This window comes from Rhinolophus ferrumequinum, chromosome 4, assembly GCF_004115265.2.
Source record: "Rhinolophus ferrumequinum isolate MPI-CBG mRhiFer1 chromosome 4, mRhiFer1_v1.p, whole genome shotgun sequence".
Taxonomy (NCBI): Eukaryota; Metazoa; Chordata; class Mammalia; order Chiroptera; family Rhinolophidae; genus Rhinolophus; species Rhinolophus ferrumequinum.
In genome coordinates, this window is record NC_046287.1 from 103759793 (window position 1) to 103777858 (window position 18066).

Genomic DNA, 18066 nt, shown 5'->3' on the forward strand with positions numbered 1-18066 from the left:
ACTTGCCAGTCTCTTCTGACCTGCAAAGTTTTTGTGGAGAAATCAGTTGACAGTCTTATGGGAGCTCCTTTGTAGGTAACTGACTACTTTTCTCTTGCTGCTTTTAAGATTCTTTGACTTCAAGCTTCAGCATTTTAATTGTGACGTGTCTTAGTGTAGGCCTCTTTAGGTTCATCTTGTTGGGGACTCTTCTGTGCTTCCTGGGCTCATAAAAGGTGTGACCACAAAATATAGTGAATGTTTACATTTAAAAGTACTACAGTAAAAATCATATTGCCATTAACCCCCCTCAAAATACTCCCCCTCACTTCGAACACACTTAATTCCATCATTCTTGTCACTTTCTGAAGCAGTTCTGGAAGTCTTCTTTTGTGAGTGTCTTTAGTTTCGCTGTCATGGTTGCTTCGATGTCCTGAATTGATTCAAAACATTTAGCTCTCATGGTCATTTTGACTTTGCGAAGAGCCAGAAGTCGCATGGTGCCAGATCCGGTGAATAAGGTGGATGAGGACACACCGTAATGTTTTTATTTGACTGAAATCGCCATACCAGAAGTGATGTGTGACATGGAGCATTGACATGATGGGGGATGATTTACAGCAGGCACACTTTGAAACACCACTCAACTGTAGCTCACACCTGACTGACTGCACCAAACAAGTTGAGACTTGTCACACACTGTTACGAAAGTTCGATACGTCGCTTCCCATATTGAAGATCCCTGCCTCTCCATTGGATGGCACTCGGCAGCAGCATTCACCGTTAGTTTGTGATCACAACAGAAAGGCTCCATGTCACACATGGCTTCTGGTACAGCAATTTCTGTCAAATAAGAACATTATGGTGTGTCCTCATCAATCTTATTCACCAGTTCTGGTACCGTGTGACTTATGAATCTTCTTCAAAGTCAAAATGACCATGAAAGTAAACATTTTGAATTGATTCAGGACATTGAGGCAGACACAACAGCACAACTAAAGACACTCACAGCAGAGAACTTCTAGAAGTGCTTCAGAAAGTGGCAAAAATGATGGGATAAGTGTGTTCAAAGTGAGGGGGGAGTATTTTGAGGGGGATTAATGACAATATGTCTTTTACTGTAGTAATTTTTTTTAAGATTTTTTTTTTTATTGGGGAGGTGGAACACGACTTTATTGGGGAACAGTGTGTACTTCCAGGACTTTTTCCAAGTCAAGTTGTTGTCCTTTCAAGCTTAGTTGTAGACGGCGCAGCTCAGCTCCAGGTCCAGTTGCCATTGTTAGTTGCAGGGGGCACAGCCCACCATCCCTTGGGGAAGTCGAACCAGCAACCTTGTGGTAGAGAGTACGCGCTCCAACCAACTGAGCCATATGGGAGCTCAGCGGCAGCTCAGCTCAAGGTGCCATGTTCAATCATACTTGCAGGGGCGCAGCCCACCATCCCTTGCGGGAGTCGAACCAGCAACCTTGTGGTTAAGAGGACACGCTCCAACCGAGCCATCTGGGAGATCAGCGGCAGCTCAGCTCAAGATGCCGTGTTCAATCTTAGTTGCAGGGGCCAGAGCCCACCATCCCTTGCGGGACTCGAGGAGTTGAACCAGCAACGTTGTGGTTAAGAGCCCACTGTCCCACGTGGGAATCGAACCGGCAGCCTTTGGCATTAGGAGCACGGAGCTCCAATCACCTGAGCCACCGGGCCGGCCCTGACGTATATTGTTTTACATTAAATATTTGCTTGACTGTGTTACTTAGAATCTATATTACAGCTGCTAGCAAGCAAATCAGCCATTACTTAGAACTTGAAGCTGCAGGAATATGGGAAAGTGATTTGAGAATGATTTGGAAGAGGCCATTATCTACTTCATATTCCTAATACTGATTTTTGTAACTCATTTTTTGTGACGTGTTTTTTGTTGAGTTTAAAGCAGTACTAAAACAGCAAGTATTTTTACTACTATTGAGGTAAGTGAAGTCCATTAAAATGCTTAAATACAGTTGCACTTGTTTTAGGAAAAAAACAACAAAAATCATTTCATGTTTATAACACACTTGAACTCTCCAGCCTTGAATTTTTTCTTTTTTAACAAAAATTTTTAACTGATTAGTGTATACAATCTAGGAGGACCATCTGCTGCCTTTTAGTTTGGCTCGCTGATTAAACTAAAAGAAAACTTGGTTACTAAGAATATAGACTATTTCCAGAATTTTGAAGATAAGTTTATAAATCCCAGGTCCATCATGAAATTTCTTACTATGTGGTAAAGCCCTGGGCAATATTTAGATCTCCTGGACTCCTGTAAAACAACATACAATTTAGGGATTTTATCTGTTTTTACTGCTATACCACTAAGACTCAAAAGGTTGCTGATACAATATTTGTTGAATGAATAAAACAAAACTGCCAAAATAGAGACTGATAACAATTACCAGTAAATTAAATCTGGAGCTAGAATTGCGATGTGCTCTTAATACTTGAGAATGGTTGTTAATACCCTCATTCTCATTGACTAGATCAAATTTAATTGGTAACTAGCATTACATTTATAACTGTTAAATACAGAAGTAAAGTTTACTGGTGTTTTAACTGCTTTTTTTAATCATGAGAAAAGTTAATAGAATTATCTAGACTCTCCCTTATATCTTCACCCAGATCCCCCGGTTGTTAATCTTCATGTTATCTTCACCCAGATCCCCGGTTGTTAATACTGGCTTTATCTTTTTACTCGATACATTTTTTTGGCCTACTTGAAAGTAAATAGTGTTTTTTAAAAGCTACAAATTTACCACTATTATTTTGCACACATTAAAATAATGTGGCCCACAAATAAAGATCATTTGTTTGCATGCCCTGTTATTGAATAAATTAGCATAGTCCTGCACCCCACTATAACGATGTAACTGTTCATATGTTTCTACCAAGACCAGGCATACTGCTTTTGTTTAGGCCACAACGTGTACTACTGAGATTTCTTTCTCCTCATTTATACCAGCTTCTTAAAACAACTGTGCTTTGTTTATCTTCAGTTTTAACCCCACCTTCATAGACGCTCTTACAAATTTGTATAGTCATATAATACTAGGTGTCTTTTTGTACACGTTTTGCTAAAAAGAATGTGTATACATTCTCGGCTGATATAATCACTGTCCCCCAACCCAGTTATGTAGCCGACCTCAAAACCGTATATCGACTCTTAATTATTAATTTAAAGTTATAAGGGTTTTTGGGATTATCTTTAAAAGTTAAGAGTTGAAGTCTACTCTTTTTCCGTTATATCTGTTTTTGATCCTACTAGATACTAATGCTTGTTCTTCTACAGTTGGCATAACGAAGGCATGATTGAAGGGTAAAATGGGAGGGAGCAGTGCTGGCACTCACTGTGGCAAGTCGGTGTTTGTATGAATGAAACCAGCAGATGTGAAGTGTAGCTAGAGTAGCCCTCTGCAGTTCACATGGACAACTCTCCTGAGTATGTTCTTGCTTCTTAGTGAGATTGGGTATTGAGCAGAAAAAAATAAACCAGAAATCTGGAGAACCAAAAATTTGGAATATATATGACAAAGATTGAATAGCTATAAAGAATTTAAAAGAAAAAATCTTACAAATGAGCAAAGAAATGGGCAAAAGGCACAACAGGTAACTAAAAAAAAAAATTATTGCAGTTTTATGTTTTTTATATATGTATCTTAAAATTTGCCATTTTAATCATTTTTAAGTGTATAGTTCAATGGTGTTAAGTCCATTCACACGGATGTGCAGCCATTACCACTGTCCATCTCCAGAACTTTTTTATCTTCCCAAACTGAAACTGACCCGATTGAACAGTAACTCCCCATTTCCTCCTTCCCTCAGCCCCTGGCAGCCATAATTCTGCTCTTTGTCTCTATGATTAGCTATTAAAGGTACTTCATATAACGACTCATAAAACATTTGTTCTTCTGTAACTGGCTTATTTCTTCTAACATAATGTCTTTAAGGTTCATCCATTTTGTAGCATGTTTCAGAATTTTCTCCCTTTTAAGGCTGAATAATATCCATTGTGAGATTATACCACATTTTGTTTATCCATTCACCTGTTGATGGACACTTGGGTTGTTTCTACTTTTTGGCTGTTGTGAACAGTGCTGCACTAAACATGAGTGTACAGGTATCTGTTTGAGCCCCTGCTTTCAATTCTTTGGGAAAAAGTGAAATTGCTGGGTCATGAAGTAATTCTGTTTAATTTTTTGAGGAACTGCCAAACTGTTTTCCACAGCAGCTCCATTTTACATTCCCACCACTAATGTAAGGAAGTTCTAATGTCTCCATGTTCTCACCGACACTTGTTACTGTCCGTGTTTTTGTAGATGACGGTAGTCTCCTTGGTGTGAGGTAGTATCATGGTTTTGATTTGCATTTCCCTAAGGACTAATGGTGTTGAGCATCTTCTCATGTACTTATAGGCCATTTGTATGTCTTTGGAGAAATGTCCAGGCAAGTCCTTTACCCATTTTTAAGTAAGTTATTTTGCCTTTTTTTTTTTTTAAGTTGTAGGAGTTGTTTATGTATTCTGGATATTAATTCCTTATTACATGTGATTTGCAAATATTTTCTCCTTTGGGTTCCCTTTTCATTTTGTTGATAATGTCCTTGCTGCACAAAAGTTTATAATTTTGATAGTCTTTATGCCTATTTTTAGTGTATGGCTCTTGGTCTTATATCTAGAATCCACTGTCAAATCCAGGGTCCTGAAGTTTAATACCTTTGTTTTCTTTGGAAAATTTTATGATTTTAACTTTTTTAAAAATTAAATTTACCGCAGTAACATTGGTTAATAACATTATATTAAGTTTCAGGTATACCGTTTTATAACACATTTTCTGTACATTATTTATATGGTGTGCTCATCACCCAAGCCCAGTCTCCTTCTGTCACCATATGTTTGACCCTGTTTACCCTCTTCATCCTCCCCCTACTCCTGTTCCCCTCTGGTAACCACCATACTATTGTCTGTGTCTTTGAGTTTGTTGCTTTCTGTTTTATATCCCACATATGAGTGAAGTCATACGGTTCTTGTCCTTTTCTGTCTGTCTTACTTCGCTTAGCATGATACTCTCAACATTCATCCATGCTGTCATAAATGGCAGTATTTCGTCTTTTCTTATGACTGCGTAGTGTTCCATTGTGGTATATGTACCACATCTTCTTCATTCCATCATCTATCGAAACACACTTAGCTTGTTTCCACGCCTTGGCCACCATGAATAATGCTGTAAAGAACATAGGAATCCATATATCTTTTCAAGTTAGTGTTTTCATTTTCTTCAGATAAATACCCACAGGTGGAATTGGTGGGTCATAAGATAGTTCTATTTTTAATTTTTTGAAGAACCTCCACACTGTTTTCCATAGTGGCTGCACCCTTTTATATTCCCACCAACAGTGCACAAGGGTTCCCTTTTCTCCACATTCTCGCCAGCACTTGTTTGTTGATTTATTGATGATAGCCATTCTGATATGCGTGAAGTGATATCTCATTGTGGGTTTGATTTGCATTTTCCTTGGTGATTACTGATGTTGAGCATCTTTTCATGTGCCTATTGGACATCTGTATGTCTTCTTTGCAAAAATGTGTATTTAGATCAGCCCATTTTTTAATTGGATTGTTTGGGGTTTTTGCTATTGAGTTTTTTGCTATTGAGTTCTTTATATATATTGGTTATTAGCCCCTTAGCACATACATGATTTGAGAATGTTTTTCTCCCATTCACTAGGTGGTCTTTTCATTGTATTGATGGTTTCCTTTGTTATGCAGGAGCTTTTTAGTTTGACGAAGTCCCACTTGTTTAATTTTGTTTTTGTTGCCTTTGCATTTAATGTGATCTGGCTTTTTTTCTTAAGCCACTTCAGGAGATGGACATACTTTATAGTGATATTAATCCATTTCAAGTTTGTTCTTATATTCTCAGCAATTGTATATTTTTGGAAATTTGATCAAGTCAATAATGTCCTTTATTTGCCTGTTTTTCATTTATATAACAGGGTAAAGTACTTTACAAAGTTCGATGGAAAGGATACACATCAGATGATGACACCTGGGAGCCTGAGGTTCACCTTGAAGACTGTAAAGAAGTTCTTCTTGAATTTAGGAAGAAGGTTGCAGATAACAAAGCTAAACCAGTTAAGAAAGATATTCAGGTATTGTGTCTTTATCTCAAATTCTTTCCTTTAATATACTACATTTATTATAAATTATAGTGATAAAAATGAATGCAGTAAAGAATTTACAAATAATAATAAAATATACAATATTCCTATTTCAAATTCTATATAGCCAATTAGTTCTCACCAAATGCTTTCATTGAGTTTTGCTAAATTCTTCTTTCTGTAGCCAACCTGTGATTGCAGTTGATGAACAAATATAGTTTGGACATGTTAATTAATGATTTCCTTTAAGTTAAGGGTAAGATGAAGAAGGATGGGGAAGACACATTGCTATTTTGTTTATGATGTGAGCCTCCCATTTTGGTATACCAGAGGAATATTTTTTTTAAGATGTTTTGAAAGATATATCTAACATACAATGTTATTAATTTCAGGTGTACACCATAGTTATTCAACATTTATATACCGAAAACAGTATATATATCTATACACCAGTAAATAGGGTCAAATATATGGTGACAGAAGGAGACTACACTTGGTATCACCATGATAAGTCCAGCAACCATCTGACACCGTACAATGCTATCACAGTATTGTTGACTGTATTCCCTATGCTGTACAGTACATCCCCATGACTTATTTGTCTTAACCTGGAAATTTGAACCTCTTACTCTCCTTCATTCCGCCCCTTTTAATTTTTCAATTATAGTTGACATTCAATGCATGGGACTCCAGCTACCCTCTTGTCTCACTCAGCCACCATCTCTGCTGGTTTTCACAACCAGAAGTATGGGGACTTCTCTCCCCAGAACTGGAACCCTGTGCTGGGGAGGGGCAGGGACCCCTGATTCCTCTGGAAGGATCTCTGCAGCCGAGATACCCGTTCTGATTTTTAATGGTCACATGTGGGTGTGTACATGCGGGTATGGGACCAGCCCATTCTGTATCTCTACAAATCTGGAGGTGGCTTCCTCTGTATGTCCTTAGTTATAGGACTTATGTTCAGGTAGACTTCAGGTGATTCTCATGATAGTTTTTCCGTACACTAGTTGAATTTTGATGTGTTCTTGAGTGGAGGCAAGCGTTTATCTACCACCATCTTGACCAGAAATCCCTGAGAAATATTCTTTTTGTGCTGTTCACATTACTACTATAGATATAATGCATACTTTTATATTTAATCTACATTATTAATGTTTCTGATTTTTCTGCTAATAAAAATTAAAAATTTTTTAGATCACTTTACAAAGCTATAAATTTTAATCCATTTCAGATTATTCAAGGTCTGATTATCTAGGTCTTTTGTTTTTTTTTCTTCTGTTTCCACTTCAATTTTTAGCTACTTTATTGCTATTAGTAGCTCTTTGTGATGGTAAGGAAGGATAAAGACATCAAAGGAACTCAACGTAAGTTAAACTTCTTTCATCAGCAATTTGGAAAAAGTTTGGACAGTGGGCTAGATAGGGATAATGTTAAAGTAACACACAAGTTTGGTTTAAGGGTTTTCTTCTATGGATTTGTGCATTGTTTTAGTCTTCATTCTCTTATTCCACAAATAACTGAATTGGCTTTATTTATAAATTTTAGAAGAATTTCCTATTTTGCTTTACAGTGTAAATTTTATTTATAGCTCTGTTTATAAATTGAATCAATTCTTACTCAACTTCTTGCTTTTGACTTTAGAGGTTTGTTTGTTTGTTAAAAATAATGTGTGTGGTTTTTTTTGAATAGTGGCAGAAGTTGTTGAACTTAAAACTATATAGTGAAAATTACTTGCACTCGTAAAGTGAAAATTTCTCACAAGAAACGAATTCTTACTATTGAAGTCTTTATTTTAAGCACTGAATATTGATCCCTACTCTCCCTACTATTTGAGTTTCAACCACACTTTTAAAAGTACTTAGTATTCTTCTAAATGACCAAAACAATATTAGGACCCAGTTTTTACTCTGTGTAGTGTTGTTCATAATAATAATTGCAATAACAGAGGCCGTTTTCATTTACTGAGCCAGACATGTATGTGCCAGACACTGGTGTAGCAATTGACATATATTAAGATGTACCCCTCTGACATCTTGTATAGCTGTTACAATTCCACTGACTCTATTCCCTGTGCTGTACTCTACATCCTGTGACTATGTACATATTAAATTATAGTTGATACTTATTATTCAACTTCAGATGTACAGCGCAATGGTCAGGCATCTATACTGTCCATGAAGTGGTCTCCCTAATAAGACAAGTGTCCATCAGATATTGGTAGGTTGCCTTTTGATTGGGGCTGTAGCTTTCAATCTATTTAAAGGAGTAGAATTACCAGTTTTAAAAAATTATGTTATCATGGCAGGCCTTTAAAAAATACAGTTTTTAAATTACTAAACAAAATGCTCAGTGCTTTTTTTTGTAAAGGAAACCCTTTATAAAATGAGTTCAGATTAAGGTAGAGACTTTTTTTCCCTTAGTTTTTTTTTTAAATTATAATTATACTTCACTTTTCTTGAATGGGTGCCTACTTCCCCTTCCTTATTTCTTTCCCTAAATACACTCACACGAGCACAAATGCACGTTTTACTAAGTGATTGGTTCATGTTATTCTCAAAACTTGGACTTTGTGATGGAGGTCTTACTAAAGTCTATTTCTCAGTTTCTCAGTTTCCTGCCTTATTAATTGAGATGCATTTACTGAAACTTTTCCCAAGAAGTCTTGTCTTAGAGAACTCTGGCTTTTTTGTCCCTTTATTTCACTTTACCAAGCTTCTGATTAAACCCAGCTTGCAATTCTCTCTCTCGATTTAAAATTATACTCTCTTTCTCTTTAAGATTTCTATTAAAATATAGCTAACATAAATATTACATTAGTTTCAAGTGTACATCATAGTTATTCAATACTACCCACCTGGCACTATACAGAGTTATTACCATATTATTGGATATTCCTTATGCTAAAAAAGTGATCACCATGATAAGTTCTGCAACCATCTGACACTGTACCACGTTATCACAGTATTAATGCCTATTTCTGGGCTGCATATTACATCCCCATGACTTATTTGTTTATGTCTGGAATTTTGAAACTCTTATTCTTCTTTATCTTCCTCCCCTTTTTAATTTTGCAATTAGAATTGACATACAGTATTTTATATTAGTTTCAGGTGTACAGCATAGTGGTTAGACATTTATATAATTTAGGAAATGATCCCCCTGACTCTATACATAGTTATTACCATATTACTGATTATATTCCCTATCCTTTACATCCCCATGACTACTTTTTAACTACCAATTTATATTTCTTAATCCCTTCACTTTTTTTGATCCTGCCCCCAACCTCCCTCCCATCTATCACCCCAAAAGATCTAGTACCCATCTAACACCATACATAGTTATTCCAATATTATTGACTGTATTTCTTAACCTATACTCTCCATCCCCATGACTACTGTGTAACAACCAATTTGTCCTTCTTAATCCCTTCCCCTTTTCACCTATCCCCAAACCCCCTCCAATCTGGCAACCATCAAAATGTTCTCCGTATCTATGAGTTTGTTTCTATTTTGTTTGTTTATTTTGTTCTTTAGATTCCATTTATAAGTGAAATCATAGGAGATTTGTCTTTCGCTGTCTGAATTACTATACTCAGCACAGTACCCTCCAGGTCCATCCATGTTGTCGCAGATGGTAAGATTTCCTCCTTTTTTGATATCTGAGTAATAATATTCCATTGCATGTATGTACCACCTCTTCTTCATTCATCCATTGATGGGCACCCAGGCTGCCTCCACATCTTGGCCATTGTAAACAATGAACATATGGATGAGCACATCCCTTGAAGTAACATTTTGGGTTTATTGGGATAATTACCCAGAAGTGGGATTACTTAGTCCTTCTTTGTCTCTTTTTATAGTCTTTCTTTTAAAGTCTTTTCTGTCTGGTATAAGTGTCGCTACCCCACCTTTTTGTTTGTTTCCATTTTCATGAAATATCTTTCTCCATCCCTTTACTTTCAGTCGGTGTGTGTCTTTTGCTCTGAAGTGGGTCTCTTGTAGGCAGCATATGTAAGGGACTTGTTTTCTTATCCATTTCACCCCCCCTATCTTGTAATTGGAGCATTTAATCCATTTCCATTGAAAGTAATTGTTGTTAGGTATATAGTTATTGCCATTTTATTAATCATATTTTTGTTTTTTGCCTTAAAGAAGTCCCTTTAAGATTCCTTGTAATACTGGTTTGGTGGTGATGAACTCCTTTAGCTTTTTCTTGTCTGGGAAACTTTTTATCCTTTAATTCTAAATGAGAGCTTTGCTGGATACAGTAATCTTGGTTGTAGATCGTTGTTTTTCATCACTTTGAATATTTCATGCCAATCCCTTCTGGCCTGCAGAGTTTCTGTTGAGAGATCAATTGACAACAGTCTTATGGGATCTCCCTTGTAGATAACTAACTGCTTTTCTCTTGCTGCTTTTAAGATTCCCTCTTTTTCTTTAACCTTTGGCATTTTTAATTATGATGTGTCCTGGTGTGGGCCTCTTTGGGTTCATCTTGTTTGGGACTCTCTGTGTTTCCTGGGCTTGTATGTATTTCATAGCTTCGCCAGGTTTTCAATTCCTTGCTCTCTTCTCCTTCTGGTACCCCTATGATGTGTTGGTATACTTTATGTTGTCCCAGAGTCCCCTTAAATTATCCTCATTTCTTTTTTTTTAGATTCTTTTTTTCCTTTTTCTGTTCTGATTGGGTGTTTTCTACTATCTTCTAAGTTGTTGATTCAATCCTCTGCTTTATCTAATCTGCTGTTGATTCCCTATAATATATTCTTTGTGTCTATTATTATAGTTTTTATTTCTGACTGTTTTTTTTTTTAATGTTTTCTATCTCCATTTTTATGTTTCCTATCTCTTTGTTGAAGTTCTTCCTGAGATCATTGAGCATCCTCATAACCAGTGTTTGGAACTCTGCGTCTAGTAGATTGCTTGCCTCCATTTTGTTTAGTTCTTTTTCTGGAGCTTTGTTTTGTTCTTTTATTTGGGACATGTTTCTCTGTCTCCCCATTTTGGCTGCCTTTCTATGTTTGTTTCTATGTATTAGGTAGGGATGCTATGTCTCCTGGTCTTAGTAGAGCAGTCTTATGTAGCAGGTGTGCTGTGGGATTCAGTGATGCAGCCTCCTTGGTTACTTGAGCCACTCACTCCAGGTGTGTCCCTTGTGTGGGTTGTGTGTGCCATCCTATTGTAGTTGAGCCTTGGTTGCTATTTGTACTTCAGTGGGAAGGATTGACCCTCAGGCTCATTGGTTGTGAGGACTGGCTGTGACTACAGTGGAGGAGTTGTGGTGCACAGGCTGACGCTATGGAGCAGAATCTGCCTCAGCAGGATTCGGGTGCCTGCCCAGTGCATCCCATGGGTGTCTCTTATTTGGAGGCTGCTGGGCGATGCTCCAGCTTGTTTTGAAGCTGGCCACTGGGCGTGCCAGTCCCTGGGCCACCTGGGAAGAGACCCACTGCAGGTCATTTTCAGCCACAGCCCGTGCCCCACCTGGGCCACCCAGCAGGAGCCACAAAGCAATCTGCAGATGGCCGCTGCCTGTGCTGTGCTTGGAATTGCCTTGAGTGGCTACGCTGTGAACCAAGGCAGGCTCCTGTTAGTGCCGGGCTTAGGAGTGCTCAGTTAGAGCTACAGGACACGCTCAAGCCAGATGCTGCTTGTTTGGGTTCTGCAAACCTTTGAGAGACCCTAGGAAAGTCTGTATCATGAGCCCAGGCAGGCGGTTTGTATGAAAAAGCCACTGGAAGTGTCTTGGGTGTGCCTGAAAGTTGGGTGGGGTGGGGTCTGGAATCACCAGAGCGCATGGTGAGCAAAGGGCTTTAGCCAGCTTGATGGAGACTCAGATAATGTGCCTGGGTGCCTGCATCTGCACACCAGGAAGGGGGAGGGCTTAACAAAGAAACAATGGCTTTTGCCAGCTCCTCCGTCCAGAAGAAAGCTGCCTCTCTAGCCTCTTCCTAACCCACACAACTCAGTTCCCCACCATATGTCCCTGGTGCCTTTCGAGCTGCTGCCCCAGCACTTGAGTTCAGAGCCAGGGATTCCGTTGGTAGGTAAGTCCATACATGGGCCCTTTCAGAGGAGCGTCTGGGACTCCACCCGCCCTCTGCGTCAGTCACAACCTCCACTGGTTTTCATTGTGGGGACTTGTCTCATCAGCACTGGAACTTTGGGCTGGGGTGGGGCTCAGACCCCCTCGCTCCTCCAGAAGGATCTCTGCAGCCTGATTTTTAATGGTCACACGTGCTATGCTCACACGTGGGTGTGGGACCAGCCCGTACCACATCTCTTCCCTTCCTAACAGTCTCAGGTGGCTTCTTCTGTATGTCTTTGGTTGTAGAGGTTTGGTTCAGTAAGATTTTAGGCAATTCTCAATGATGGTTGTTTTGTAGTTTAGTTGTAATTTTGATGTGGTTGTGAGAGAAGGTAAACACAGTGTTTACCTGCTGTGACATCGTGACTGGAAATACCTAAAATATTCTTAAGCTTAAAAATTCTTGTCCTTATTTTAGAAAGGTACTTCTCTACTTTAAATTGTCTTTTTTAAGCTACTCTTACTATTTCGTAAATAATTTAAACCTCCAGGCTCTAATAACATTTTGAATCTTTATAATAAGACTGAAATCTCTATTTCCTGTATCAGGTCAGCTTTGTCAGGTATTCTCTTGTTTCTAAAGTATTCCAGTATTTATATTCCTCTGACCCATTGGCGTAATCATTAAGGTGGTGTCAGTGGACAGGAATATGGCAAAAATACAGCTGCTCGCTGAGCTGCTTCCCCTTTAGCAAAAATAGTTTTGCCATTTATAAGCTTTTGTGATTCTTTGGTGGTAAACAGAAATATAGTCAGTATGAGAAAATTACTTTGTTCATCCCTTCATCTGTGTTCGTTCGAGCAGATGTGCTGCCTGTGAAAATTGTTGTATTTCCAAATAACCAAAATTTTTGTCTTATGGAAAAGTTTTATCACAGTAGCATCCATAAGAATATTTGCTTTTTCATGTCTTCTACTTAATTCTGGGAGCACTGCTTGCTTAGGACTTAGTAAGCATCACAGGAAGTTAGAAATGGTTCCTAAAAAAAACAAAAAAAATTGTTGCTAATGCTATTTACCAGAAAATAGACATGATGCAGAAATAATAGTTGTTAAATTAAACTACCTTTTATCTTTTAGCATTTGGATACTTGTTTTTTATCTTTTTGCTGACCATCAAGTGTTTCAATCTAAAAAAAAAGAAAAAAAATTGAGGTGTTTTTTAATATTCATGTATGTGATATGGCCCAGTCTTTCATTTTTGATGGACTGAAAATGTAAGTAAGGCAGGCACTGGCCTGCCTTGCGCTGTGATGGCGGATGTTATATGACACAGGTGGGCCTCTACTCTTACAGCAACATTTTGCAATTTTTACCTTTCTGGGTTTGGGGGTATTTTTTCCCTTTTTTAGGCATAGCATTTTAAAGACTAGGACCTTTAAATTGTAATAGTTACAGAAAGATCAGTAAGATCCAGCTTTTTTGCTCTTGAGGTGCTTTGCACGTTCTATATACATGATTTTTTAAGGGTTGTACCATATACTGAGGATTTTGCCTTCTGCTTTTCTTAAAATATTTTATCAGTATACTAACCAGCAAACAAATTTGTTTTACTTAATTATGAAACAATCACCTGTGTACCTATTAAGTAAAGAGATTAGTTTTGCCTTTATTTTAAAATTTGAGGATACCTTTTGAGGGTCGGGGGGAGAGCTTTTTGAAATGGTTCTGTTTGTTAAGAGTGTGAGATAGAATTTGCACATCTAAATAAGCATTATTTTTGGGAGTATACATTTTGTGAAGTAAACATTTAGCCATGGCCCAACATGATTTTAAATTTTTTCTTTTGGCTTTGTCTTCATAAGAATTTATGATGTCATGCAAGAAAATAATTTCTAGTGACACCTTGTTTTACTCAAAATAGTTCTTTAAAAAAGGTGGGTACAGGCTCTAAGAGTGTAGGAGTGCACATCCGGAAGTGTTTTGAGCAGTGGTTGTACTATTGAAACACTCATGGTTTCCCAAGGTGGTTACCTGGATGCAGATGACGGGGCTGCCTGTGCTGTACCTTTCTGACGTGTGGCGTAAGTCACTCGGTCCTCACACTTCGTATACTAGACAGCTGAACATTCCCACAGACAGGCTGTCACGTGAATAGAGGGACAGATTCGCCTGGTCAGCCCGTTTATGCCTGTTGACTTGGTATAATCCTTAATAGAGCCATTTCACTTTTAGAGTTGTCCTGATTTGGATAATAAATACTGTTCATTTTACCTGTGGGACTTAAGCGGAGTAAGACGACAGGTTGCTAGTGTACTATAAGTGCTCAGACTTGTTGTATGCGATTTTAAATCTTTGTGGTGGTTATTTTATAGTTATTTTGAAAGTTAACACTGGATTCCTTTCTATCTGATACTTGTTGTCTGAGGTCAGACAGTAACTGTCATCAGGTGGCAGCTAATCTTTATGTCCTGACTTCACTGAATCTGGCCAAGGATTCCAGGGCTGGGTCACCAAGGTACAACGAATCTACCGATTCATTTAAAATATGGCTAAGTGATCATTTCAAACTGCTTCATTTATAACATAGTTGAAATCAACCCATTTTATATTTTAAATCTACAGGTTTTAACTATAGGTCATTGGAATAGTCTAATGATCAAAGAAAAAGTCTTTTAAAGAGTTATTTGCTAAGGAGCCAGCAGTAAAGCTCTTCCCAGATGACTGAGGAAGAATTAGAAGGATTAGAGCGTACAGGTGACCCTGCCATCCTGTTGTAATGACAGCTCTGACAGCCACTAAATGGGGCCGGGGCCTTGCTGGGTTTGGATTTGTCTTCATACGAATTTATGATGTCATGGGGACACTGCTTCCCATCAGCATTGTCTGTGTTTTACTCAATCCTATAGTGATTAGAAGTTCGTTTCAGATTGGCCACACCCATTCTACTGTAAAATTTCAAATTTATTTGCAGGATTTTTGTACTTACAGTTGATTCACTGAGGGTGTTTAGTGTTAAAGTTACTTGGATTATTTTACTTTTCTTCTTTGTGGTTGTATTATCAATTTGATAAATGGATTCCTTTATTTGTTCATTAGTGTCTGTTTTCTCCCTGCCTTCTCTCTCTCCATATCTAATTTGAAGTACAGTCGGCCCTTGAACAACACAGGTTTGAACTGCACAGGTCCTGCATAGGTTATACATGGATATTTTTCAATGAGCAGTCGGCCCTGTTTATTCTCAGCTTCCTCATTCCCAGTCCAGCCCTGGGGTCCGTGGACGCAGAGGGCCGACTGCATCGTTCTGACCCTTTGTAGACGGGACTTGAGCATCCGCAGAGCCTGTGTCCCCTGTGGGTACCAAGGCACACCATTCAATTTCGGGAAGTCAGTTATACCCGGATTTCCTACTGCAGGGTGGGCGCCCCATCCCTGGCATTGCTCGGGTCAGCTGTATTTACCACATGAGTGTGGTTTGGGTGCCGTCTTCGCTCATTCCATAGAAACAGTGAACTGTATCCGCAAGTTTAAGTACCCAAAGTCTTAAAACAACCTTTGTGTTTGAATGTAACTACTTTTTTGGCAACCAAGAAAGTGTACAAATTACTTCTTTGGTGATTTTGGAAATTCTGAGGTTCAAATCATGTACAACGCAGCCACCATACATATGGCTGTTCTGTTCACTCCACTTTAGCTGGGGGCCGTCAGCAGCACCAGTCCCTGTCCCTCTGTGCGTTTTCTGCTTTTGCACGGTGAGCTAGTCAGCACTACCAAGACCTAGTTGCTAGATGAGATACAAGTAACGCTCTCCTCCGTTTAGGTACGTAATTTTAAGGAGTTGACAAACTGCTTGGGAAAAAACACGTTTCTACCAGATTTCATTAGTACCACTTTTCAGAACCTTTTAAATTACTATGTTAATGAGTATTTCAATCTTTTTTTTTATAGAGACTGTCCTTAAATAATGACATATTTGAGGCAAACTCTGACAGCGATCAGCAAAGTGAGACAAAAGAAGATACTTCTCCAAAGAAGAAAAAGAAGAAACTGAGGCAGAGAGAAGAGAAGAGCCCGGATGATCTGAAGAAGAAGAAGGCCAAGGCTGGGAAACTGAAAGAGAAGTCTGCCCCGGACCTGGACAGCGCCTCCTCTGAGAGTTCAGTGTTTGATTTAAAGACAAAGAAAAGGGTTTCAGAAGCTAAAGAAGAGCTAAAGGAATCCAAAAAGCCCAAAAAAGATGATATAAAAGAAACTAAGGAATTAAAGAAAGTTAAAAAGGGTGAAATAAGAGATTTAAAGACTAAAATAAGAGAAGATTCCAAAGAAAACAGAAAAACAAAAAAAGAGAAATGTGTTGAATCTCAGTTGGAATCTGAATCAAGTGTACTTAATGAGTCCCCTTTTCAAGAGGGGGACAGTGACGATCTACAAGGTGACAACAGAGAAGAGAGACAAACGATTAAATGTGCAAAAGATAAAGCAGGACAAGACGTAGCTGACGATACTGTTTTAGATAAACAGCTGGATGACACCAGCACAGGGAGTGCCGATGAGGGTGCGGATGTCAGAGGAAAGAGAAACAGAAAGAAGTCCAGAAAGGCTGAGGAACTCAAGGACAGGAAAAAGCTAGAAAACAAGAACCTTTGTTTAGAGAAGAAAAACACATGTAGAAAGCAAAAGAATCAGGACAAAGGCAAAAGTACCCCAGAGTTAGATAAGCTGATGCCTGCACCCGCCCAGACCCAGAGGAACTCAAGGTCGGCCTGGGAAGAGAGAGGCATCCAGACCACTGACTTGACTGAGGAAGTGAGTGCTGTGTTACAATCTTACAGAATATTCCAGTCCAGCTACCACTCTTTTGAGTGTCAAGAAGTTTCACAAACAATTAGGAAATGGCGAAGCTATCAGAATAGTTTTTCCGTCGTCAGGGAATTCCTTCGCACCATGACCACAGACAGCATTGTGTAGTAAAGCTTAGCACTTCACCAGCTGCTTTTATTAGCCGCTCACATCCTGCGGCATTTGCCTCTGTTGTCTTAAAAATATACCACTTTTTACTTAAATAATAATATGTAGAATACACTAACACTGTAAGTCTTTTAATGCTTACAAAAATATATTTAATAGAGTTTACCCCCTTATAAAAAGTATTTTATATGGTTTTTCAAAATGGAAATATTTTCCACATTATGAAAGTATTCCTATATGCAGTATTTATCAAGGGCTAGAAAAACGGTAAGTTTTTTTCATCTGTTAGTCCCAGTTTTGTAGATTTATCTTAAGGAAATCATTTTAAAGGGAGAAAGAGCTATGTATACAAAAATATTTATGATAGTGTTATCACTAAAATTAATACCAGTCTGGGCATGAGGGAAATGGTTAAGGAAATGTACCAACTTGGGAACTATTTATCCATTGAAATATGAATTATGAGGTCAGTGCAGCAAAAATAAGAGTTTACAAAATTTTATGGTGAAGAAAACCAGTACATATGAAAAGTCATGTAAAAATACGCAATATGAATAAAGAAAAATGAATTTTAAACAAAATTATGCAAAATTATAAAGATTAGAAGTCAAAATGTGCAGAAATGAAAAATAGTCATGTTTGGTTAGTAGGACTGTAGGGTAAAATTTTGGGGGGGAATTTTCTTTATTTTTAATAAATTCTTAAAAGAGAGTTGAAGAAACTGGTGTTGGGTTTTGAATTTGGTGGTTTGTACGTTACGGTTGAGGAAGCGGTTGATGAGAAGAGTTGCTCCGCAGCGGCCGGCCGGGCGCCACGGTGCACACGCATCGCCCAGGCCAGGGGCCCATGTTTTCCAGGTTTCAGATACATGGCAGCTCTTACTTGTTCCTCTTTTGGGTCTTACAT

General features: G+C 38.3%; 1 protein-coding gene across 1 annotated transcript in view; it reads left to right on the forward strand.

Annotated features, from left to right (window-relative positions):
• MPHOSPH8 (M-phase phosphoprotein 8) overlaps positions 1 to 18066 on the forward strand; it is a 40241-nt gene that overhangs the window by 4203 nt on the left and 17972 nt on the right. The window contains exons 2-3 of the mRNA XM_033104537.1: positions 5998 to 6153; positions 16141 to 16998. Of these exons, the coding sequence (XP_032960428.1) occupies positions 5998 to 6153; positions 16141 to 16998 (1014 nt within the window). The remainder of the gene's footprint in view (positions 1 to 5997; positions 6154 to 16140; positions 16999 to 18066) is intronic.